The following is a 25,217-nucleotide window of genomic DNA, read 5'->3' on the forward strand; positions in this document are numbered from 1 at the left end:
AACCTGTCATATCTGCATTTCAAACGTTGGCTACCATAGCAGTATAGAATTGCAACTTCTAACTTAAATAGTAAGATAGGGACATAAATAGTGCTAACATTGCCAGATCTGGCCCACATCTGGCTGACATACACCCTGCCATGACACCAATCAGTCAGAAGTGCCAGCTTGTTGCTGGATTTGGGCCAGACTTGTTTTCTATGAGCCTGGGCATATTGCTCCTGTATTAGCTTCCCTTCATTGGCTCCCTGTTAAACCCAGGATTTAAAATCCTGCTCCTCGCATACAAGGTCTTAAATAATCAGGCCCGTTCTTATCTTAAAGACCTTGTAGTACCATATCACCCCATTAGAGCTCAGTGGCAGGGAGTTTTTCCTTCACACTGTCACCAAAGTGCTTGCTCATAGGGGGTCAAATGGTTGTTGGGGTTTTTCTCTGTATGTATTATTGTTGTAGTGTCTACTGTACAATATAAAGCACCTTGGGGCGACTGTTGTTGTGATTTGGTGCTGTGTAAATAAAACTGGGTTCAACCGAATCCTTATTTTTATCATTTTTATTTTTTACATGTATTTGATGTTAAAGTAGTGGTCCAGTTCTTAGAGTGTTGTAAGAGAATCACTGATATTTGTGTTGGGGAGAGAAGAAGATCTCCTGTATGTTGGAGAACAGCAGCCTGGAGACACCTCTGATCACTGACTGGGGTAAATACCTGTCTGTATCTACACACCTGTCTGACTTTCACCTGTGTGTCCTCAGACCCGTCCATACCTGAGTCAGAGAGAAACAATCTCTCCATTGGAGCCTCAGGACTGATCCTGGGTCTGATCTTACCTCTGGCTGGTTTCATCAACTACAGGAGGAAGGCCTGAGGTCAGAGCACGACACCAGTTCATACCTGAAACCAGTTCATTCCTGACTGAAACCAGTGTCTACGATGTGTTTTCAGAATTTGTGTAAAATTCTTGTGTGAGTTATGTCTGCTCTCGCTCCCTTTTATCTGCCTCTCCTCCACTCCTGTATCATGTTCCTCCGTTTCCTGTTTTATCGTGAAGGTCTCGTGTTTCCATGTCCACTGGTTTTATCCCCATTCAGGCTCTGCAGCCTTAAAGGTTGCATTTTAAGGCTGATTATGTCACAGCGATGCGACGAAGGCTGTCCCAATTCAAAGGCTGTTCAAAATGTGGCCCACAAATGCGTCCTTCATTTCCTGGGCAGTGCGACGGAGGCTAGACCGTCCCATTTCACAAGCCTACAAGCGTCTGTGAAGGTTCTCAGTCATCCAGGTCATCGTAGACTAAGGAGCTTGGAAAGAAAAGCGTCTGGACTTCTTGAGTTGCTTGAAGACGTTTCACCTCTCATCCGAGAAGCTTCTTCAGTTCTAAGGATCAGTGGTGGAGAGTCCAGTGGGAGCAATCAAACAGGTGTAGCTAATGAAGTCACCACTGAATATATGTCATGCTAATTTAAAACAGACAGTTACAGAATTTACAACAAATATTATCACAAACACTATTTGAATATTGAATTTTTGTTCTCGACCAAGTTGAAGTTTAATTATTAACACCACCTGTATCTGAGTAACCACACCCATCCCTTAGATGTCAACATCATGTGCTGTGTGTGTGTGGTAGCAAACTTCAAGGGACCGTTGATGGTGTGGCGAAGGCATATTCTGAACATTTGGTTTGGGATTAAATTAATGGTTCGTTACATTACATTAATGTTCAAATTTATAAGTTAAGCTTATAATTTTTTAAAAACAGCCATCAATAAAACACAAATAGCATTTCTTCAGTTGCCTCCAGCAACTGGACTTTATTAGTGTGCAGCAAAGGTGCACGAGCGCCACTTCACGATAGTCCAGTTTCTGAGGGCGGGCTGAGACGCTTTGTCAGCAGTGACGTCTCACTATGTGCGGCCCCAGGAGAGTCAGAGTAAATGTTTGCTCACATAAAAATACACATTCAGAGTCTGAGCAACAAAGTTTTTATTTTTATGTTTAAATGAAAAACAATGACACTGCTAAGTGTTACACGTGAGCTGCTGTGCACTTCTACACACTGGCAAAATTACATTAGCTCCTCAGCTGGGTTTGACTAAAACCTCTTACTTCCCAAACGATTTTCCAAAATAAAAGACCAAAAAAATAAATGAAACAAACAGAACGCAGTGCTTTCATTTTGCACGCAATAGCAATAATTGCCAAACATTCGTTTAAATAAGTCTCATCATATATTGCAGATAGAGTGGTCACTGTATGTGTGTGCGCGCCCTCCACTTGCATCTCTCATATGTATTTGACCTTTTCCCAGAGGGATGCTGGGAAAACCCACCTGATTGAGTCAGGCAGGTTGCCCAAACCTTGCAGTCCTGTTTGGAGACACGCAAACACACACAGTCTAAAGAAGCTTTATTTAAAAACACTGCAGCACAGGTGAACACCTCCACCCTCCCTGTGATCTCAGGTGGACGTGTGAGTGAAGTTAAAGGTTCCTCTGAGAGCGTCACACTGAGCAGATCCAGCTGACCTCTGAGGACATGTTACACACAGCTTTGAGCTGATCTGAGGTCAGTCTGCAGACACAGCCAAGATCTGAGCTCTGATTGGTCCTCTCTGACAGTGGGATGATGATGATGCTCAGTGTGAAGATCACAGAGGGGCTGCATGAACATGCATGATGCTGATCCACTAACATGCAGACAGCGGATGGATCATGTGATCAATGCAGAGTCTGCAGCAGACAGAAGAAGAAACTGAGAGGACAACGCTCCATCTTTAGTTCATACATGAGAGAGACAGCTTCAGCTTTTACACTGAGCTTCCTGTTTTACATCCATGGAGAAGAACGAGCTGACAGACAGCCTCCTCTTCATCATCTCCAGCTTCATCACATCAGACTGGCTGACTGCTCAGTGGATGAGATTCTCCAACGTTCTTCTTTCTGTGGACAGACAGACACAGACTGAGCTCTGGACTCTGAGTCTAAACAGCACCTGCAGGTCCTCTGGTGTCCAGTAGAGGCAGCAGTGAGTCAGTTCCTATCTGATCGTTGAGTCTGACGTCATTAGCTGCTTCAGGTTTCAAAGTCAAAGGAACACTGGCATCACTGAGAGTTACAAACTGTCTAAACTCTTTCTTTTTAAACTAAAACATCACTACTGCCACGTCTGTCTGTAATGGAGGCGGAGCAAACTGGATTCGCACTCCATGCCTAGTGAATGCTCACAACGCAGGGGGAGCACAGTTTGTCGGGGACGCCTACCTTGGCACAACACCTGGTTTGGCAGCACATAGCGAGGCTCCAGATGCTGCGAACTCCAGACCACCGACATGCACACAACAGCCGCTCTATCACGTGATGCACACTGCTCCAACATGCAAAGGTCACTATATTTAATGGATTGTGTTACGTTTTTTCAGTAATTTAGGTCAGGATTGGACCAATACTGATAGGTAATACCGGCTCGGTCCCTCTCTAGTTTATGTATATAGTGTATGTGTTTAGAGAAGCTAGTGTATGCCTAAGTCCTGCTCTGGTTCACCATGAAGAGGCCACCTGTATCCACAGGAAGCCAGCGGTAAGGTGTGTTCATGGTGTGATGTGTGTGGCACAGTCATGCTGCAGTCTGTAGGACCGTCCTGCTTTGAGTCAGCCACCATCGTTGCAGTGCCCAAGAAGAACACAGCTGCTTGAATGACTATCGTCCAGTTGCTTTGACACCATAATCACCAAATGTTTTGAGCAGCTCATCATTTATACTGGCAGACTTCAGAAGAAAGCCAGCATCATCATCAAGGACACCTCACTCCCTGGACACCCCCCTCCTCTGGTAAACGTTACAGGTCCATCAGGACGAAGACAAACAGACTCAACAGAAGTTTTTACCCACAGGCTGTCAAACACGCCCTACCTCCACCATGATTGGAGGATAACTATGCTCTTTAAACTCGTGGACATTGCATTTTATTTACACATCGTATCTCTATTTATACTATAATCCAACCAACATTTCTACCTCTTTAAACTGTGTTTATTACACTAGCACCCCCCCCCCTTTACTCACAGAGGTTGAATCAGTTATTCAGTCAAAAGCAGGGCCAAACTTGGACTTACTCTTTAGACACACGAAATGGAGGCAGAGGCTTGGAAGCCGCACTGTTGCCTCTCCCGAGTGAAGCTCTAATGGTCGTCATCAGAGGCTCTGCAGGAGAGAAACACAGCAGTGAAGCTAATGAAGCCTCAGACTGAAGCTCAGGTCACCCTGTTGTCATGTGTTGGTGGATCAGAGGTGCTCACTGCTGGATGACAGTTACCCAGCATGCCTCTGGGCTCACACTGTGTGTGCAGATGATGGTTGTGACTGTTTAAGCATGTTAAAGATGATCCCTGCAGTCAGTACTGTCACAGTAAATGGTATCAGTATGAAATTTCATGTAGAAACTGTTTAAATAAATATGTGTGAGCCATCAGCAGCTGCTGCCAGCTCACACTCTCTCACACTGACCTTTGACCAGGAGCGGCACTAGCTTGAGTTTCATGGTGTTCACAGCCTTGTCGTGGATGATGCAGAGGTAAACTCCTCCATCTGCACAGACGGGGTTCCTCAGGGTCAGACTGAGGTCAACTTCAGACCAATTCAGCTGGTCTGTCTTCTTCTCCTTGGGTGGGAATGACTCCATCTCTGCGCGCTCTCTGTAATCTCTATGTTGTTGGTCATGTTTGATCTGACCGTTCTCAAACACAAACACCTTCTTGTTTTCATCCGTCACAAAGATCCACTCCACTTTGACGACCTCACCCAGACAGCATGTGTGTGTGTAGGGCAGCAGGACAGACGGCGCCCCCTCCATCACCTCCAGTGGTGTCAGCTGAGCCTCTGTGGGACAGAGCACAGGGACAGACTGAACCACAGCACAGGTAACAGGTTAACCAGCTGTTAGATTCATTCAGCCTCCATCAGCTTCTCCACCTGTGACCATCAAATAATCAGCCTGTTACCATGGAAACACCTCAGCTCACCATCATGTCATCATTCATTAATTTCATATCATAATAGTAATAAACTGACAAATGATTTCAGTTTGTAATCTGATAAAAATAAATAATTTATAATAATTTAACTGAAACAATAATGCAGGTTTGGTTTTACTCCGGCTGTGCTTTTATTTTGAAACATCAGGGGTTGTGTCCATGGAAACAGTAGCTCATGCATCTGAACCACAGACTAATGCTGCTGTTGGTTGGACCTGACTACCACATCACCTCCACCTAACAGCCAATCAGCTACTGTTTGATGATGTCATTCAGGCTGATTGGACGTACAGGAGCTGACAGGTGTGTGTGTGTTCATGTGTGGAGGTCAAAGGTCACAGACTAGTTGCAGTCCACAGCAGAGTGAATGTCAGTCACACACAGACTCACCTGTCATGAGCTTCTCTCTTTGTGTCACACGATACAGGAGGAAAATAATGACAGCACCGAGGAGAAGGACAGGAACCAGGACAGCTGGGAGGACTTTGGGCCAGACAGGACGTTCTGTAAGGAACACAAAGAAGAACATCATCCTGTATGACCTCTGACCTCTGATCATGTTCTTCTATTTGACCTTCTAGCTGAGCACTGCTGAACCACAGACCTGTTTAATCAGTCAGTGACCAGCGTCTGTGCTGTTGATCAATAATGAGTCAGTGTGAGGTGATGGTTGGGATGGTGATGGTTCTTCATCACTAAACAGAACATGAAGCAGCACAAACGTCGTCTGTCTGTGACTCTGGACCTGACCTTTGACCTCATCAGGGTCAGATGCACAGCTGGAGTGAGGGGTCTGAAGCTCTGTGACTAACGAGGTCACACAGACTGTTCATAAGCATCCACCTTGTGTTACAGGCGGATGGTGATGTCACAGAGAGCTACAACAATGATACACTTGTTCAGGTTTCCATGGAAACACAAACTTGCTTAAGTCTCTTCTGTGTAACTGAACGTGTTTACATACGTGGAATATTTCATGTTACTGAACTTTATCTTTCTGAATGTGTGTGATATGATTCAGTGTGACCTTTGACCTGAACCTGCAGCACTGACCTTTGACCTTCAGTTGGACTTCAGTCCTCTCCTTGTCCACTCCATGGATGCGGGTGGCACAGGTGTAGGTCCCACTGTCGGTGAACGTGGGGTTCCTCAGAGTGAGGCTGAGGTCTCCAGTCTGCAGGGCTCTCATTGATGTTCGGTTGCCATAACGAGGGTTTTGGTTGATAAGATCATCTTTTCCCTCCACGATGGTGTGAACGATGAAAGAAGTCAGATCTTCACGTTTCCACACGACTGCATGATCCTCAGGAACAACAAGCTTACAGGGCAGCAGGACAGACTCCTCCCCCTCATACACCTCCACCCCTGATGCATGCTGGGACACTGAGGACACAAACACAAGTTTAATCAGTGTGGTTTCCATGGTAACCTGACAGTGTGATCAGGTGAACAGTTACCTGCAGCTCAGTGTGCGGCTGAGAGGAGGAGATGTGAGGAGAAACATGAGACTAAAAAAATGAATAAATGTGAGTTTATCAGCAAGACTGAGTGAACACGTCTGTGCTGATCAGCATCATCAATTAATATTTATTTATTATTTATATATTATTTTTATTATTATTTATTTTTTATTTAATTATTATTTTTATATTAATTTAAATGTTTAATAAAGTCTTCTGTGTGTGTGTGTGTGTGTGTGTGTGCTGGGATGGGAATTTGAAACATCTCCAGGACAGGAAGCTGTCTGTGTCGCTGTGTAGACTCAGTAAACTATGCACCCACATCTGTTACACCTGCAGATGTTCTGTCTGCTGGAACATCTGGAGTAGGGGTGGGTTTTAAAATCGATTAAAATGTAAAATGTAAAATCGATTCATTAAAATCCAGAATCGATTTTTTAATATAAATTTATTTTACCAGAAATGCCAAAATCTGTGAAACCTCACAAAATTTCAACAACCACCAAACAGCTAAGACAGTAAATGAGAGGAGGAACACGGATTCTGCACAAAGACGTAAACACACAGCGCGGATCAGAATCAGTGAGATGTCGGCGGGTCCGTGCTGTGTGTTCACGCCGTTTTTGTGCTGTTTCTAAAGCTGTTAGTTTGATCTCTCTCCAAACAATATTGACCGAAACAGCAGCAAAAGAAGATCCAAACTACGCTTCACATAAACATCGTCATGAATTCACTTGAATGAATTGACTTTTACGGTTTTGCCTCCAAAACGATGCATCTCTCTCTCTCTCTCTACCGTTGTTTACAGCGCCGTCGGCCGCTGTTTTTTTCCCTTTTACTTACTTCCGAAAAGAAAGCCTAATTTATGCCGTTCAATACTGAACAAATTTAAACTTTTTAAAATTATGCAAAATGCTCAGCCGTGTCTCCAATAAAACCACTAATGTCAGAGGAAATGTTCATATGTTGATTAATGAGTTTCTTTCGTTTTTGATGTACTGCAGAATATTTTTTATAAAATCCCAGGCCAGGAAAATCACCTTCATGTTTTTCTGTGTTTTAACTTCAGCTACTCTGACACTTTGCTGTGATGCACCTTTCATAAAGTCTTGCGTGTGTCAGCTTCCTTTTTATTGATACAATATGTAAATGTACTGATCTGAATTATAATATTTCTGACTGTCAAAATTTCCCAGATTCAAATCGAATTAAATCGAATCGTGGATCGAATCGATTCGGGACCTTGTGAATCGGAATTGAATCGATTCTAGAAATCAGTGACGATACCTAGATGCCCTAGTCTTAAAGGGTCAAATAGCAAATATATTAGTGTTGTCTTCTCACTATACATACTCTTAACAAGAGAAAATAAAGTATAAAAAATTATATTTTTCCACACTTTTTTGCACTACCTAGATAGTTAGATAGTTTTTGTTAATTTATGTTAGATCAGTCTGTCTTGTCACTAGTTAGCTAGTTTAGTATTTTCTGTTTATTTATGTTGCATGTAGCACCTTGGCCCTGGAGGAACGTTGTTTCGCTTCACTGTGTACAAACTGTATATGATTGAAGTGACAATAAAGCTTGACTTGACTTGAAAGAAACTGTCTTGTGGTTTTGCAACATGGTGCTGCTTTACATGCACCCGGATTTGCGACATGCTTTACAGCAACTCAAAACAAAGACTGCACCCTCTCCACTCGCTGTTTAAAGACTGCATACTTTCCAGATGACCACAGGTCAGGTGGTATATCGTGATATATATCGTTATCGTGATATAAAATGATTCATATCGTGATAAATATTTTTTCCATATCGCCCAGCACTAGGCAGGAGCTGCTGAGGTCAGCAGGTCAAACAGACACACACACACTAGCAGCTCCAGCAACTCCTTCAGCTTCCTGACACACAATCACACTGCAAGTTCCGCCCAAACATGGCGCCCACAGGACATAATGTAAATCACCAAGAGCAGCTTTGTGTGTTACACAGACAGCAGTGTGTGTATGTAAGCTAATGCGAGCCTCGCGCGTTGGTGACATGTGTGCAGATATGATCAGAGAAACAAGGCGCGGTCGCAATTGCGGCGCGTTAAAAATACTTGCTCGTTTACATTCGTATTTACGGCTCCCAGTGTGGACGCAAACGGGGAATTCATGGTGCGTATAAGTACAGCTCGTAAGTAAGTTTAGCAGGAAAGCGTCTCTTCCGACTGTAACTCTGGTAAAAGGACAACACTCACAAACATTTATGATAATACTAATAATTATAACCACTCTTTGTCCCACTCACAACTTTGATTAACTGGAAATTGTGCTGTAGCAGGTTAAGGTAAAGATATATGTTCTAAAATCATTAAACAGAAACAAAAAAAAAATCAACAACTACAGGTACTGTCAGTAAACCTCCACAGATGTCTAGGTTTACGGGGTGCACTTAAATGCGCCACAAAATCTCCCTTGTTTACCGTACTGTGCGACATAGATGCCCAAGAACTTTTTAAGCCTCGTTAGCTCCCAGCTCCTCTCCCGTGAGTGTCCGCGGTGACAAAGGACGGGAATCTTACCGACAGCGAGGATCACAAACAGCACACGTGTCTTCATATTCATCTTCATCATGAAGGAAATCCAGCTGATCGCCTTTAATCTCTCTGAACTAACTCTGCGGACACATCCTCCGACTCTCCGCTGACTCACAACAACGAAGTCTTTTTTCGATTTACACCGGAAGCGAATCTGAACCAACCGGGCCTCATATGACACTTTCAAAATAAAAGATTATTTTGAAAGTCTCTTTTAAAAAAAATAAAAAATTAGAGAGACGTCAGTGGCTTTAATTTTGAAGTAGTTGATCAGCAGGAAGAACATGATGAAGGTGATGATGCTTAAAAAGAAGCCTGGTTTCCAGAAAGGACAGAGAGGCGGGTGAAAATTAAGAAGAAGTCTACATAAAATTAACTGCTAGTTTACTCCATCTTTAACAGTAATATTGTGTCTGTGCTACTTTACCTAACATGTACTCAATGAACACGTGTACAAAATCCCTTACCTGCGACCTGCTGCCACCAGTGTTGCACAAGTTACTTTGAAAAAGTAATTAGTTATATCCCAAAAGGTTGATTGTGTGCATCTGGATGTAGCATTTTCAGTGGGAGAAACATTTCTGACCTCCCAGTCCATTGTTCATTCAGTGGGCTGGTTTCAGTTATTGTGCAAATGTCCTGTTTATAAGGTTAGAAACCTGCAGTAAGCTGATAATGAAGAAGTCCCTTGGTTGAGTAACCAAACGTTTCTCCCACTGAAAACGTCCAGATGAACAGGATCAACTTCAGTCTTCTGACTGAAACCAGCTCACTGGGTCAACAATGGTTTGTGAGGTTAGTTCCTTGATATGCAAATTATCATCACCATTGATCGATGGCCCTGAATACCATTCACGGAGTTTTTTATGGACTGGAGCACTTTCTTAACAGCTTCAGAACATCATCCTCATCATCACATCTACCGTGCAACCTTAACTTGCTCTAACAATAACCAAAACTTCCACTGAGAGAATATTGTGAAATCTGAATATTTGTTTCCTTTAACTTGTGATCAGTATTGAAATGGAAAAAAATGAGACCGTGTGGAGAGAATAATGTGGATCCAAATGCAGATAACTAGAGGTGGCCCGCTTGAAGCTGACGCTTTGGTGCGTGTGTCAGAAAAACCAACACACTGCTTCAGAAGCACTGTGTTGAGGCTTGATTAGTTTGGCCAGAGTCACGTGATCATTGACGTCCGGAGCTTCATTTAGAACATAAGTGATTAAGTGGTTTATAGGGAAGTGAATCATTCCCGGGATTTGTGGAGAGTTTTCATGGTGACAGATAGCAAACCACTGATCATTCTACTGGGAGCTATGGAGCCAGTGAGAAAAAGATTCTGTCGTGTGGGAGTATTTTGAGTTGACTTTGGTCAGTCAGGTGGGTTTGCCAGCTTTGTGTTCTTGTTGTTCGCTTTTATTTTGTGTGTTTGATTTATCTGAAAATGTGAAAAACCTAAAATGTCTGAACAAAACAAAAATCTGCTTTTGATAATATAAATATCATTAAATAACTTTAAAACATTTCTATTTGATTTGAGTTTAACAAAATGAAAAAAAAAAAAGTATTTTTTTAAATAATCTTAAAATGTTATTCTACAAAATGTGCAGCAATTCAATGTGTTTATTCTTTTTATCTGATAGTCTGTGGGACCCAGGAAGACCGTACACCTGCATCTCTACAGTTTCTGCACACCAGCGTCTTCTGTTCATGTGAGAGGATTTTCTCTGAGGTCGGTGAAATTATCTACAAGAAAAGACACTCAGCCATCGCACAGTGGAACAAATTCTTTTCTTAAATAAAAATGAAAAATGGTTACCTTAAATACATCATGTTATACTTTAGACGTTCAAAACCAGAAAGACGTCCCCTTTCTGGTTCACAAAAAGTTCGACACCCAGGCCAAAGTATGTAGAAGGACACTGGCCTAATATCCTATTTATAAACATACCAGCTGTCCAGTGATTAATTGCATAAGTAACTCACAGCAGAAGCATACTCCATAATGTGTTGTACATTATGTGTATATTATATGTGTTTTTTATCTATTGCATTTACCAACATCAAGAAGTCACAAGCAAAGAAAGACCACAGCATGGTGAACGTTTAAACAAGGAAAGTTTATTAATCAGATTTATTTATTAAACAAATAAACATAACAATTCGCACAACGGTGACCCGATATCAGGCAGAATTGTGAACTACACTCTGTAGAGTGGAGATCACAATGAAGCAGTTCCTTTTAATTTGTAGATTCAAGCTGCTCTCCATATTTTTGGCCACCAGATGTCACCAGAGAGGACTGTGCTGAAAAGCTTTGAGCAATAAATCGGTGTTCAGAACAAGCTTCAGTGCTTCAGAAAGCTTCATTTGGCCGTCACTACAGACAACAGAGAGACAGGTGCAGGTTTAACAAAATAAACTTTATTTGGGCTTCACAAAAACACTATAAACAAAAGACAGGAAAACTAGTTCATGCATTTATTACTTCCAGGCTGGACTACTGTAATTCATTACTATCAGGATGTCCTAAAAACTCGCTGAAAAGTCTTCAGTTAATCCAAAATGCTGCAGCAAGAGTCCTGACAGGGACTAGGAAGAGAGAGCATATTTCTCCTGTTTTGGCTTCCCTTCATTGGCTTCCTGTTAAATCCAGAATTGAATTCAAAATCCTGCTCCTCACTTACAAGGTCTTAAATAATCAGGCCCCATCTTATCTTAATGACCTTGTAGTACCATATCACCCTATTAGAGCACTTCGCTCTCGCTCTGCAGGCCTACTTGCTGTTCCTAGGGTATTTAAAAGTAGAATGGGAGGGAGAGCCTTCAGTTTTCAGGCCCCTCTTCTGTGGAACCAGCTTCCAGTTTGGATTCGGGAGACAGACACTATCTCTACTTTTAAGATTAGGCTTAAAACTTTCCTTTTTGCTAAAGCATATAGTTAGGGCTGGACCAGGTGACCCTGAATCCTCCCTTAGTTATGCTGCAATAGACGTAGGCTGCCGGGGATTCCCATGATGCATTGAGTTTTTCCTTTCCAGTCACCTTCTCACTCACTATGTGTTAATAGACCTCTCTGCATCGAATCATATCTGTTATTAATCTCTGTCTCTCTTCCACAGCATGTCTTTCATCCTGTTTTCCTTCTTCACCCCAACTGGTCGCAGCAGATGGCCGCCCCTCCCTGAGCCTGGTTCTGCCGGAGGTTTCTTCCTGTTAAAAGGGAGTTTTTCCTTCCCACTGTCGCCAAAGTGCTTGCTCATAGGGGGTCATATGATATGATTGTTGGCCTTTTCTCTGTATTTATTATTGTGCTATCTACTGTACAATATAAAGCGCCTTGAGGCGACTTTTGTTGTGATTTGGCGCTATATAAATAAAATTGAATTGAATTGAATTGAATACGATAAACTAACAAAGACGTAAACTTGAACAGCTAAACTTAACGGTGTGAAATACAAAGAAAACCAACAAAGAAACCAATAATACAAAACATCTGAAACTAGGAACCGGTGGCACTAAAACACCTGGGATGACATTCAGGACGATAATCAGACAATTGGGGAAGGAAAAGAGGGAAACACAGTAAAAATACACAAGCAGGGCAACGAGAGGATGGGGAACAGGTGGGAACATGGCTGGGATTAATCACATGTGACAAGGCGGGCAAGAGAGCAAAACTGAGGGCATTGACACAGAACACCGATTGTCAAAGTAAAACAGGAAGTACAAGACAGACACAGAGGCGCAGACACTGGGGCATGGAAACATGACTGGAGGAAAGGTGAGGCACAGGAACAGAACAGAAATCAGGAACACTAAGTATAGTACAACAGAAAACCATAATACAAAGAATGAAACTTCACCCAAAAACACAAAACACTGGGTAACAAACCCAGGACCGTGACAACTTCAGCTGATGTTGTGTTACAAATAATTTCTTCTTAACTCTGGGATATGTGCACATGGCCTTTCAGTCAGTCCATGAAAACCAAACTATGATGTCTAAAGTAAGCAGCAAGAGAATGTCTTCTGTTTGTCTCCTCGCTGGCAGGAGAATGGATAATAATGACTCAAAGGCTAAAACATCTAACACTGTCACAGTGGGGATTTTTAAACACACGAAACAAAATAAAATAAGAGATGAAATATTATCTTTCAGCAGACAACTCCACAGCATATTAACATTTAATATAAAAAGAACAAAGGCTTGTCACATAAAAGACTGTAATGTTATAGCTCATTCGGGTAAACACACCACCACTCTGAGGGGTCCAACACTTGGGTATTCATCTTTAGTGGTTCATGTGCTTTCTCTGGGTTTTGGAAAGGTGGACATACCCGTGTGGGAACCCTTGGTTTCTAGTGTACGAAAACACTGGAAACCAAACAAACCCCTTTGGGTGAAGGACACCAATGTTCACATTTAGGACAGAGAAGATGGTTTGAAAGAGGAGTGAAAGAAGCCATTTATGTGCACTGTGCACAAAGAGCACAGTGCACAAAACTGTAGGATTAACATGCCGTTTAATAGGGCTGATAAAAAGATATAAACAAGGGGCAAAGGCAAAACTAATGCAAAACCTAACATTGAGCTAAACTGGGTTTAGGTTAAAGTTTGACAAAACCCACAGCTCACAAACAACGTGGAGCAATCCCACACACACATAGATGGTTTGTTACACGCAGTGAGTAGGGCCAGCTTTACTCACACAGCCTCAGATTTTTAAAGTTAGATGTAACAGATGTAACTTCCACTTTTGATTAAGATCACTCCATCTGCATATTTCTTAAGTGTCTTTATTAAGCCCTTATTTATAAATGTCTACACAATAATAGACACTGTGTGCTCTGTGACATTATAGTCTTCTACTTCTGCTTCCATTAGTTTGCATTTTAAACTCCCACCGCCGTTATGGACGGCTTATATTTCTAACATTTTGTAATGTAAGTGAACCACGTGGCTTTTTTATTTTCTGTATGATGGAATGAGTTAAGACACAAGTTATTGAAACAATTCTAAATGACAGTGTGATGATTCTTTATGAGGGAAAAATATGTTAAGGATAATGTTTCTCAATGTAAAATTGCAAAGAACTTTTGGATAGGATACAACATTTTATAAACAGTTACCTCAGAACCTGCCGATATTCAAGCTGAAGAAAATTAAAAGTTTTTTTGTTGCTCTACAGATTAAAGAGAAATATGTTTAACGATTCAACAAGAGCCACACCTTCAACACATATACATTCAAATTTTGGATCAGGCTCAACATTGCTGTTGTTCAGTAGTTTTTAGCCGCTCTCAAAAGTCATTTTATGGCTTTAATATTTCCAGCTGATAAGGAGACTTACAGCATTTCAAAGGGTAAATGGACTGATTCTTATTTAGTGCTTTTCTCTCTTCCAGAGTACTCAAAGCGCTCTATACAACATGCCTCATTCATGCAAGCACTTCTAAACACAAGTGCAAACTAATCTACATTCACACACAGTCACACTCCGAGGAATGCATCGGATTTGGGGTTAGTATCTTGCCCAAGGACACTTAGCATGCAGACTGAGGAAGTCTAGGATCGAACCACCAAGCTTCTGATCAGTAGCTGATCTGCTCTACCACCTGAGCCACAGACGTCCAAGTGCTATAAACATCCACTTTGTCTGCAACGACAGTATCAAACTACAGAGTATTGTTTTTACTAAAATTGTACATTTTCAGGTGAAAATTTGGCTGCTCCCCCCCCCTCACTGTTACACCCCCTCACTGTTACACCCCCCCTCAATACCATTTCTTAGGATGATCTTCTTGGATATTCTTTTTTTTTAATATTTATCCTTTTGGAGTGAGGGTATCTAATACGCACATTGTCACTGTGTTTTGTACTACCAACTGCGAGGGCTCTGCTTTTACTTTGAGCAGTCTGTTTTTATTTTGTCTCGTGAGTGCGTGTTTTTCAAACCAGATCTTCATCAGTTTGATTTTGTCACCACAAACTTTGTGTGAACTTCACAACAGAGGTAAAGAGATTGAAACACACCAGTTTAAGGAGGCAGCGGTTGGACCAGCTGCACAGGACAGGTGAAGAAGAGAGTGTCAGGGGAGACGTGCAAAGAAGCAGAGGGAACATTTTACAAGATGATAAATGGCAGATTTAGATGACTAAGGTCTTTGTTGTCAAGATTAAAAGACACCTCACAATCACAATCATTTGACACCTCTCAGTCGACTGATTGTGTTAGTGAAAAAGCAGCTAAATACACTGAGATTGCGCCACGTTGTTTGTGAGCTGTGGGTTTTTGTCAAACTTGGAGTGAACAAAAGCAGAAAAACAGTAAAAGATTCGGACATTGAGATTCTGGTTTATTTCATGAATACAATGAAACATTTTACAGTCCACAGAGCAAAGTAGCATACATGATAAATAGATACATATAACACGGACCGTGAGAAGTTAAACTGTCATCATACCAGATATTCTGTAAACTTCTGTAAACTTAAAATAAACTCCTGAAGTCTTCTATTAAAAAACATGAGTCAACACTTCTTTCTCCCAGCAGCATTACTGAAGTGACACTTTGACGCTTCATATCATATGGCGTTATTTTTGTGCCACTATTCTGAGCGCACAGAAAAACAATTTGAGTGCACATTAAAAAAAATTTTTGCAGCTGCAAGTGTTGCATTCTGAGGAGAAATTCTTTTTGAGCAAAGAAAAGCTAAATTTGAGTGAACAAAATTCATTGCTGCGTGCAAAAAATGTATTTCAGTGTTTGTTATTATCCACACAGACGCAGCCCCTCTTGAGATTTTTCATTTTTATGTTTGTCTGTTTTTGTAGCGGTATAAACAATAAAAGGTGGTGGATTAGCCAATTGGTCATGATCAACTCTGGGCTGGACCAATTACAATACTTCTGTATTGAGGGGAAAAGGAACGCGATTCGTCCTGCACTTCAGCAACAATGAAAAAAAGACACACAGCTGGAGTTATTAGTAATTAGTAATTATTGAAGTTAACTCAGAAAGATCAATTGGAGAAAAAGAGTCTAAATGAATATGAATGATACTAAAAGCAGATAATATTACATCTGTGGGATGATTATTGGTAATTTTTTTCTCTAATGATTAAAATGATATTTGTGAAGAAGTTCATGAAGTCATTACTATTTAGCGTTAAAGGGATGGTTGGCTGACTTTTTGTCAGCCTGGCTACAGTGCTGAAGAGAAACCTGGGGTTGTTCTTATTTTCTACAATAAATGAATGAATGAATGAATAATGAATAATGAATAGTAAGATGTTCTGGTTTCACAGAGGGCTTTCAAACGATTTCTCCAGGCTAAATGATGATCTTCTAAATTTGTGACACGCCATTTCCTCTCCAGCTCATGAGTTATTATACCAAGTACTTTTAGGGTCTATTTTCCACAGGAGCTACAGTATTCAGTGTCATACGCTGTGAGGAGTGTGAGGGGAGGCCTTTAAACATATGTTATTCACTAGTGTAATAATAATAATAATGATAATAATAATGCATTGGATTTATATAGCGCTTTTCAAGGCACCCAAAGCACTTTACAATGAATGTAGTGTAGAGAATGTAGGGCATAGGGTGATTGGAAATAGTATAACAGGAAGGAGGCAGTGGAGCTTGCAGACTGAATGAAATGCCTTAACATGTTCATCTTATGAGCAGGGTTGTGTAAGAGTATTAAAGCCAAATATGGCATTTAATAGCTTTTCGTAATATAGGAGCCGTGCCTGAAGGCTGGTAGAAGGAAAACTTATAACCATATATATACATATATATCTAAGGAACAAACAACCTCTTTGATAAAAGGTGGCAAAAGTTACTGTAGGTGATGGGTAGACAAAGTAAGTATAATTACCATAGATGTTTTGTCAGTGTCAGGGTCCTGGGACTGGGTGACCCAGGACCCCTGGGCAGTCATGGACCTGTTATATTGTTATGTATTTTTGGTGTTGCTCCCCTTTCTCTATGCTTGTACATATGTGTGTGTGTGGGTGGCTGTGTGTCTGTGCATTCGTTTTTAGGCACCTTCAGGCCTGGTGGGTGTGGCCCTGCTAGGAGACTGGCCACACCCGAAGCCACACACCTGCCGCTGATCAGGGCTCGTCGGGGGAGCTACTTAGGAGAGTCTTGGAACTCCCACCGACGCGGGATCATTGCGTTAGACTCCATGTTAGTTTTCCAGTTTAGTTAGTGTGTCTGTGTGTGTGTGTGTGTGTGTGTGTGTGTGTGTGTGTATGCCCGCGGTTGTATGTGTCCTGACGGCTGCCTCTATTTGTGTCCCCAGGAGAAGTGTGGAGCGCCAGACAGCAGCCAGCATGCGGAGTGCTGAGACACGGGAGCGGAGAGCACTGAGACACGACACGGGAGTCAGGGGAAATCACAGGGGATTTATTGTCATTATTCCATTCACTGTAAATAAACGCACTGTTTATACACACCGCGACTGGGTCCTCCTCATTCCCCATATCCCCACGGTCCGCCATGCCGAACCGTGACAGTCAGTACTTCACCTTTGTACAAAAGATCAACCTTAATGGGCAATAGATTATAATTGTAACCGTTGCATTAGGATGTTTTTAGATCAGCTTTAGGATAGACTGCATGGGATGTAGTGTGTTGGTCTCCAAAGTGTGCGCTTTGCTTTGCCTTGTGATTGAAATAAAGGAACTGAACCTTTTACAGCCCTAAACTTAGTTACAGCACTTCTACTGTGATAAAGTCTACTCTCCACTGCTGTGTAATCAATCATTGTAAATGTAAATGTTATCAGGAAATGATCAGACAGCAGAGGGTTTTCAGGAAACACTGTTAAATGTTCAGTTTCTATGCCATATGTTAAAACAAGATCTAGAGTGTGATTAAAGTGGTGGGTGGGTTCTTTTACATTTTGAGAGAAGCCAATTGAGTCTAATAACAGATTAAATGCCATGTTGAGGCGTCAAGGTGAAGAGGTCATGCTACGAGCAAAGATAAGCTAGTGAAACAGTAAAGACACACTTAGTGAATATCAACAATATATATTTAATCTGTGTACTATACTGGGATATTGATAATTGAGCTATCTTGGTATATTCTGTAAATTTGCCATATATTGTATTATTTTATTCAGTTTAGTCAGTTACTTTTCTTGTCATTTTGAGCAACTATTACCACATAATTTCCCACTCACTCACCCACTCTATCAGCTCGTGTAGCTCTGCTTAACCCTATCATTGGAGCTGATGGAGCTCCAGAGTCACAGACAGGCTGATCAGATCAAGGACTGCCTCACTGACTGACTGACTTACTGATGCTCTCAGGCTGTTTACACATAAACTGCAGCTTTAAAAATTTCAACACATCACTCAAAGAGTTCAATGAGAAAATGTAAATGTTCATGTTGCTTAGTGCAGATATCAAACAGAGTGGCCCACAGTGTGTGTGGGAGTAAAGCAGCTTATAGTTCAGTAAATTCATGTGTTCAGCCATCTACACCCTCACCTACTCACCTAAAACAACACTCAGTGTTTCCTGTACACGTCTGACTGTTTCCTGCTATTTGCAACCTCTTCAAACCTTTTTCTGACTGGGTATGGGGGGTTGGGGTGCTGCATGGGATGCACACTCAATGCAACCCATGATGCGCTGAATGTATTTTCTTAATAATGTAATAATAATGTATACTTTATTGATCCCTCTGCATTTAACCCATTCACTCTGTGAAACACAAACTCACTATGTGTTTATACACCTCTCTGCATTTAAGTTTTAGTTATTATTATTAATCTCTCTTCCACAGCGTGTCTCTGTCCCGTCTTCATCCCCTCACCCAAACTGCTCCCGCATGGCCCTCCCTCCCTAAGCCTGGTGCTGCTGGAGGTTTCTTCCTGTTATTATTTTTACTTTGCACCTTCAAATAAAATAAGTGCTGTACAAGATTAAAACAAACAGCAATTTCAATAATTCATAATAATGAAGCTGAGGTGTGGTGGTGACCATCTGTCACAAGGTCAGAGGTCAGCAGGATGGTCAATACTGTGGGAACAGTTCATGCTGTGTTCTTCTGATGTGATGTAGATGTGGTCCACACACACATGTGGCCACATTTATGATGTAATTATGTTTATATAATAACTACTAGTCAAAGGTTGCAGAAAACCACAATTTTTCTAATTTTTATTGACATTCAAGCAGCCTAATGACTCACTGTACTCTGAAAGAACGCAACAATAAACAATTTCAATTGATAGATCATTCCTCTTCTCCAGAGGGACAAGAGGTGGGGTACAGTTTGCACAGGTCACCAACCTGTCCTAGAGGCAACACAGAGAGACAGAACCATTCTTAAATTCACAACTATGGACAATTTAAAAACACCGCTTAACCTAAACCGGCTAATCTTTTGGTGCATGCACAGTCACCCAGGTTAGTTAATCCCAAAAAGTTGATTCTTTTTCGTACAACTGATTCTGCAGCATTTTAAAGCAGATAACTCATAAGCTGGAGAAGAAATGATGTATAACAAATTTAGAGGATCATCATTTAGCCTGAAGAAATCATTTTCTACTTTATAGGAAAGCCCTCGTAATGCTTCATAATATTATTAGGCTGTATTAGTGTAGTTGTATCTTTGGTAATTTAGATATGATTTATTCTGCAGGGACTGAATCAGCTGTAATCATCAGTGTAAACTGAACATGTCAGTTACGGACAAATAACCATCAGATAAAAGAGGGCCATAGCTACAGCTGCTCTTTAACTTTAACTTTGGAGAGAGCCAAGTCTGCTTTTAGTTTTTATGCTAAGCTCAACCTCAGTATATGAAGCTTCTTATCTGTCTCCTACAGGGCCAAAACATTAGGAGAGAAAATAAGTGTTCCTCTACTAACTATTCCTGTAATGTGTATGAGTGACAGAATATAAGGTTGATAGTAAATGTCATATGACAGTGTGAAGTAACTCAAATTTTACAGTCTGCCTGTAACTCACAAACACGCCTTTATTGATGGAGTCCCAAAGATACAAAGCTAAACTTGGGAATTCAGGAAACTAAACTAACAAATGCAGCACACGGCCAGCCATGAGGGAAAAGACGACGTAGAACATTGGGAGACAAGGACACCAAAAGGGATTCTGCAATGAGACTGGAAGTTTCCGCCTGGTTTGTGAGTTTCACTGGTTTCCACCCCTGGGCAGGGCTGCCACATCTTCAGCAGCTTCATGCACCTGGACCTCATTCAGAGCAATCAGGCCGAGAGATTTAAGCTCCACGTTGACGCTCCTTCAATGACAGTTTGTTAATTACACCAAGTTGGTAATCGGCTCACGTGCTCTGTGTTTTTGTTGCTAAGTGCTTTACTTATCTTGTTTTCCTACCAGCTTTTGGCTGTTGTGACAGATTCAGGGCAGAGAGGAATCACCTGGGGAAAACGGCTGAACACAATCTTACAAGATGGGCCAGACACCCGATACACCTGAAATGCCTCCCACAGGACACTTAGAGGGAACCGGTCGAATGCTTTCTCCAAGTCAACAAAGTACATGTAGACTCGTTGGGCAAACTCCCAAGCACCCTCATGTATCCTAGAGAGAATAAAGAGACTTTAGAAACTCTGGACGAACCTCATCCACCCGATGGGCCCTGCCACCAAAGAGCCGGCATGTATGTAGCCGCTGTCCATGCTGACATCCACTCTTAAGAGGCTGGCATCAGCAGGGAAAAAGAGCCCTCGCAAACGGAAATAGATGGTAAAAGGCCATAAAAAGAAAAGCCATAGCGACCCTGCTGTAAAGCTACTGGCCGCCTACTAAGGCCCACACTTCCTGCAATACATAACGAGTGTTGACTATAAAAGAACAATAAAAGGCAGAGATCATAACAAAGCTGAATTACAGGTACGTAGCAATTAAACAGCGTCACGTGAGTCATTAACAGAGTGGCTCATAGGAGGCTTCTACAGCTACGACCTATAGACTACATTGGCTTAGCACTGAGTGAAATAATGTACGCACTGCACCGAATAAACACATACCAGCCACGATGGAAGCTTCAGGAAGGTAAATGGCCTGTATTTATATAGCGCCTTTCTGGTCCCTAAGGACCCCAAAGCGCTTTACATATCCAGTCATCCACCCATTCACACACTGGTGATGGCAAGCTACATTGTAGCCACAGCCACCCTGAGGCGCACTGACAGAGGCGAGGCTGCCAGACACTGGCGCCACCGGGCCCTCTGACCACCACCAGTAGGCAACGGGTGAAGTGTCTTGCTCAAGGACACAACGACCGAGACTGTCCAAGCCGGGGCTCAAACCGGCAACCTTCCGATTACAAGGCGAACTCCCAACTCTTGAGCCATGATCGCCCCGAGTGACCTCTGCAACACTAGGGGAATTCAGGTGACCGAAAGGAGATAACAGGTACACGATCCGGGGATGCTCAGATGGCCACTATTTCTACTAGCGCCCCCTAAAGTGCCTGACTATAAGTGGAATGATTTAATATTCATCCTGCCACACAAAGTTCTGCCAGGGGCCAGGTAGGGCATTAACAGGGAAAAGGGAGCACAAGAAATACTTTTCTTTCTTATTCTCATTTAAAATGTCTGGTTTTTATTAAATAATTATCTGAATCTTTCAATCAAAGTTTTTATCTAATGCAAAACTGTCTTCAGAACATTGCACAGGCCTTATTGACAGTATTTGGCCATCTGAATGCTAGTCACTCAGAGACCTGTGTCTCTGAGTGACTAGCATTCAGATGGCTACCTGAGGACACTCTTCGTGTGAAAGAAAATCTGCTCACACAGAGACCTGTGTCTCTAAGTGGGAGATGAGAGATTGCATTAACATGTGTATTAACTGTATTAACAATTGGCCCAGTTTATTTTTCTTATCACTATTTTGAGGAGACCATAAATAGCATTTGCATTTTCTGTTGTACAGTTCATTTGCTGTTATGGAGTTCTTGTAATGGATAAAAAGTGTCTTTTTTTGTTTCAAAGTAGCTGATAACTGTTTGCTGATAGCTGCAAACATCTGCAAACAAATATAATTCTATAAATTTGTGCTATAAAGTGTGTAACTGTTACTATAGAGCGTTATTAAATTTATTGCTAATGTAATCATATAGCAAACTGACTTCTGAGAACTTCAGAACGGTTGCCTACCTCTATCTCAGAGGCAGTGTTAAAGTTTTTTTCCATGGCCTCTCCAAACTCCCCACACACCTTCAGCCACTGCCTGAACCATGTACCACTTGGCCTGTCGGTACCTCACTCTAACGGTGCGCACACACCGAACGCGAAAGAGGCGGCCAGAGCGTCAGGTTCACATGTAAAGTCAATGGAAAGAGCACGATGACACGCGATTGCGCGTCCAGCGAAAATGCGGAGGCAGATTTGCGTTGGGAAAACGCCAAAACCCGTGAAACGCGCGTCAGTGTACCGCGTGGGGCGCGTGTGACTCGCGAAAGAAAACCACGCGCGTCAGGTTGTGTGTTGCATTTTGTGCACACGCTGAGTTGGAAAATATGAACTCCGGTGTCAAATCACGCCCCGACAACCAATCAGGAGCCTGGTGACGTGGCTGTAACTAGGTCAAAGGGGCAGATCCAGTCACTCCGTATGGAGGAAAAGCTCATCTGTGCCGTGGCTAATCATCCAGAGCTAAATGATGCTAGTTGCTGCTTCTACTGAGACAGGAATAAAACGGACCTAGCTTGGAGACACATTAGTGAGGAGATTGGGCAACCTGGTAAGTTCATTCATTCTGCTTTTTAATTTCCAGACTGACCCAATGAAACCGTGCAAAAGCTAGCAAGCCCGCCTACTGTCCCGATACTTTCCCACTGATGTACAAATACCTTTCTGCTAACAAGATAATGTGTTTATTCAGAGGACATCTGCAGCACAACACATCTGGCACAACTTCCTCCCACATTTCCGGTTCACGCGCGTGGAAAGATGCAATTTTGAGGCGCGGTGGATTTTCCCTGGACACGCGTTGAGGTGCAAATGTGCACGCGTGACATTAGGAGCGTTTGGGCGTTTTCGCTCGCCTCTTTTGCGTCCGGTGTGAACGCACCGTAAGTAATGATGACATTTAAATGAGGTGGGGGGTTTTTAAAACACATATCTTTTTAGGCCTAAACTGACAGTGCCAATACCACACATTCAGACACAGTAATAGGTGGTGTTTGTAGTACTATATGTACTAGTCTAATTTGTGTGTATGAGGTCTACATTGACCTTCTCTGTTGTTATAATGGTTATAATGTTATAATGGTTATAATGGTTGCACAGCCACCCGCTGTTCTTTGCCACCAGGTGGCTGTAGCTCAGGTGGTAGAGCAGTTAACCTACTGATCGTAAGGCTAGTGGTTCGATCCTTCAGTCTGCATGTCAACAGTATGAATGTAGTTAGGAAGCACTCAGTTTAGAGAAAGTGTGGTTGGGTTTTCGCCATGTTACTTTTGCACTATTATGTTCCACCACATAATGGTATTACATGGCTTGATTACGGTACACATTAGGCTGAGATCTGGGCCAGCACAGGGCCAGCAGTGTGTCTGCCACTGGCCCGTACCTGCACAAAACTTACACATGGCCCAGATACCCCGATGAATATTGGCGCCCAGATCAGGTTTACTAGAGGTAGTCCCCACACGGACCAGCACAGGACCACCAGTGTACCTGCAACTATCCTTGTGCAGGTTCATGTGTGGGCCACCTCTATGCCGTTATTGCTGTACCACTATTCTGAGCGCACGTAAAAAGATTGCAGATGCAAGTGTTGCATTTTAAAGTGAAATTCATTTTGAGTGAAGAAAAGCTGAATTTGAGTGAACAAAATTCATTGCTGCGTGCAAAAAATGTATTTCTGTGTTCGCTATTATCCACACACACACAATAACAGCCCCTCTCGCTCAGTTTTTGCATTTGCGCTCGCTCGCAATGTGTTGCTCGCGCTTTCAACATTTCTGCCCATGAGTGCTCAACTCTTTCTGTACACCGTTATATTTGTGCCACAAAACCAGCCAATCACAGACTTGGATGCAAAAAAATCTCATTGGCTGTTTTTGCTCTCCAATCAGCTCGAAATGACAAAATGCAATATCCCAGAATCCATTTCGTCCAAAACTCAAGTTGCGGAAGACCACAGAGTGGTGGAGTTTGAAATATTACTCTTTCTGGGTCACAAAATAAACTTTTAAGATATTTTCATGATAGAATGGTGCTGTGTAAACTTCTAATATCTGCTCGATATATCAAGACATCACATATTTGCATAACTGCTCTAATGTTTTCGGAGATGCCTGTTCAGCTTTTCTTCGCTCAAAATAAATTTCTTCTCAAAATGCAACACTTGCATCTGCAAAAATCTTTTTTACGTGCGCTCAGAATAGTGGCACAAAAATAACGGCATACACCTCTGGCAAACAAGATCTGGGCCACCAAAGAGCTGTCATTCTTTACGGTATGTGGGCCATGTGTAAGCACATTGTGTGGGCCAGATTGGGGCCACACTAATTTTGCTATGTGGGCAGTGACATTTATATTAATCAGGCTGAACTTTAATCATACTTTAGATCATAGTTTTGTACTTGCTGCTTCCTTTATGCTTTGGTTTCCTGTCTTCTGTTATTAGATCTGAGATGTGACTGCTCTGTGCTGTTGCTGATGACTCCAGTTAATCCTACAAGACAACAGTTTGGTCTGACTTTCCTAAAAGATCATATCCCACAGACTTAGTTTAGAGGGTCCACACTGTCTGCACTGTATATAGTGAAGTCTGCAAGTTTTTGAAAGGTATAATTAGTTTTGTGCCCAAATTATTCTGGAGATCATCAGAATAAGTTACTGGCCATGTTTGCAGAGCCCTTTTTATAAGTGTGCTTTCATGACATTATTGTGTGTTGGGTGGTGGTCAGAGCTATCCAGACTGATAAGTGGGACAGTGGATGTCACCTCTCTGGTGGGGAGGGAGCCTGAGAGCCTAAATTGAGGTCTGCTCTGTAGAAAATGCAGAACAAATGTTTTAAGAAATAAAATAAGTTGTTGTTCTAAAGAATCTGATTGTTTGCTTGCAGGACACCAGCAGACATGAGTCCTCCATCACAGATGGTT

General features: G+C 42.1%; 1 protein-coding gene, 1 long non-coding RNA gene and 1 pseudogene across 4 annotated transcripts; 1 reads left to right on the forward strand and 2 right to left on the reverse strand.

Annotated features, from left to right (window-relative positions):
• Positions 1 to 25,217, reverse strand: part of LOC135932642 (uncharacterized) — a 310,350-nt pseudogene that overhangs the window by 213,631 nt on the left and 71,502 nt on the right.
• LOC134624397 (uncharacterized) lies at positions 1,971 to 9,235 on the reverse strand. The gene is made up of 6 exons (XM_063469378.1): positions 9,063 to 9,235; positions 6,090 to 6,419; positions 5,427 to 5,540; positions 4,510 to 4,881; positions 4,119 to 4,206; positions 1,971 to 2,945 (listed from the first exon to the last, which is right to left on the reverse strand). Exons 1-6 carry the CDS (start codon positions 9,112 to 9,114, stop codon positions 2,897 to 2,899), a joined length of 1,005 nt encoding a protein of 334 aa, XP_063325448.1. The 5' UTR covers positions 9,115 to 9,235; the 3' UTR covers positions 1,971 to 2,896.
• LOC134616445 (uncharacterized) lies at positions 9,771 to 17,528 on the forward strand. Of its 3 annotated transcripts, XR_010091446.1 has the most exons (4): positions 9,771 to 10,460; positions 10,724 to 10,812; positions 17,133 to 17,280; positions 17,396 to 17,528. It is a non-coding gene; the product is annotated as an uncharacterized LOC134616445 (long non-coding RNA). The 3 variants fall into 3 exon arrangements; XR_010091447.1 differs by lacking the exon at positions 17,133 to 17,280; XR_010091448.1 differs by lacking the exons at positions 17,133 to 17,280; positions 17,396 to 17,528 and adding an exon at positions 12,203 to 15,545.

Source organism: Pelmatolapia mariae, linkage group LG3_W (genome assembly GCF_036321145.2).
Source record: "Pelmatolapia mariae isolate MD_Pm_ZW linkage group LG3_W, Pm_UMD_F_2, whole genome shotgun sequence".
NCBI lineage: Eukaryota > Metazoa > Chordata > Actinopteri > Cichliformes > Cichlidae > Pelmatolapia > Pelmatolapia mariae.

Bases quoted from the DNA above. Each gene is read 5' to 3' on its own strand.
- LOC134624397 (XM_063469378.1), bottom strand. From the start codon at position 9,114: ATGATGAAGATGAATATGAAGACACGTGTGCTGTTTGTGATCCTCGCT. The intron at 5,541-6,089 runs GTCAGTGCTGCA...TGTTCCTTACAG, and splicing joins AGTCCAACTGAAGGTCAAAG to AACGTCCTGTCTGGCCCAAA. The intron at 4,882-5,426 runs GTGAGTCTGTGT...TCTGTCCCACAG, and splicing joins AAGAGAGAAGCTCATGACAG to AGGCTCAGCTGACACCACTG.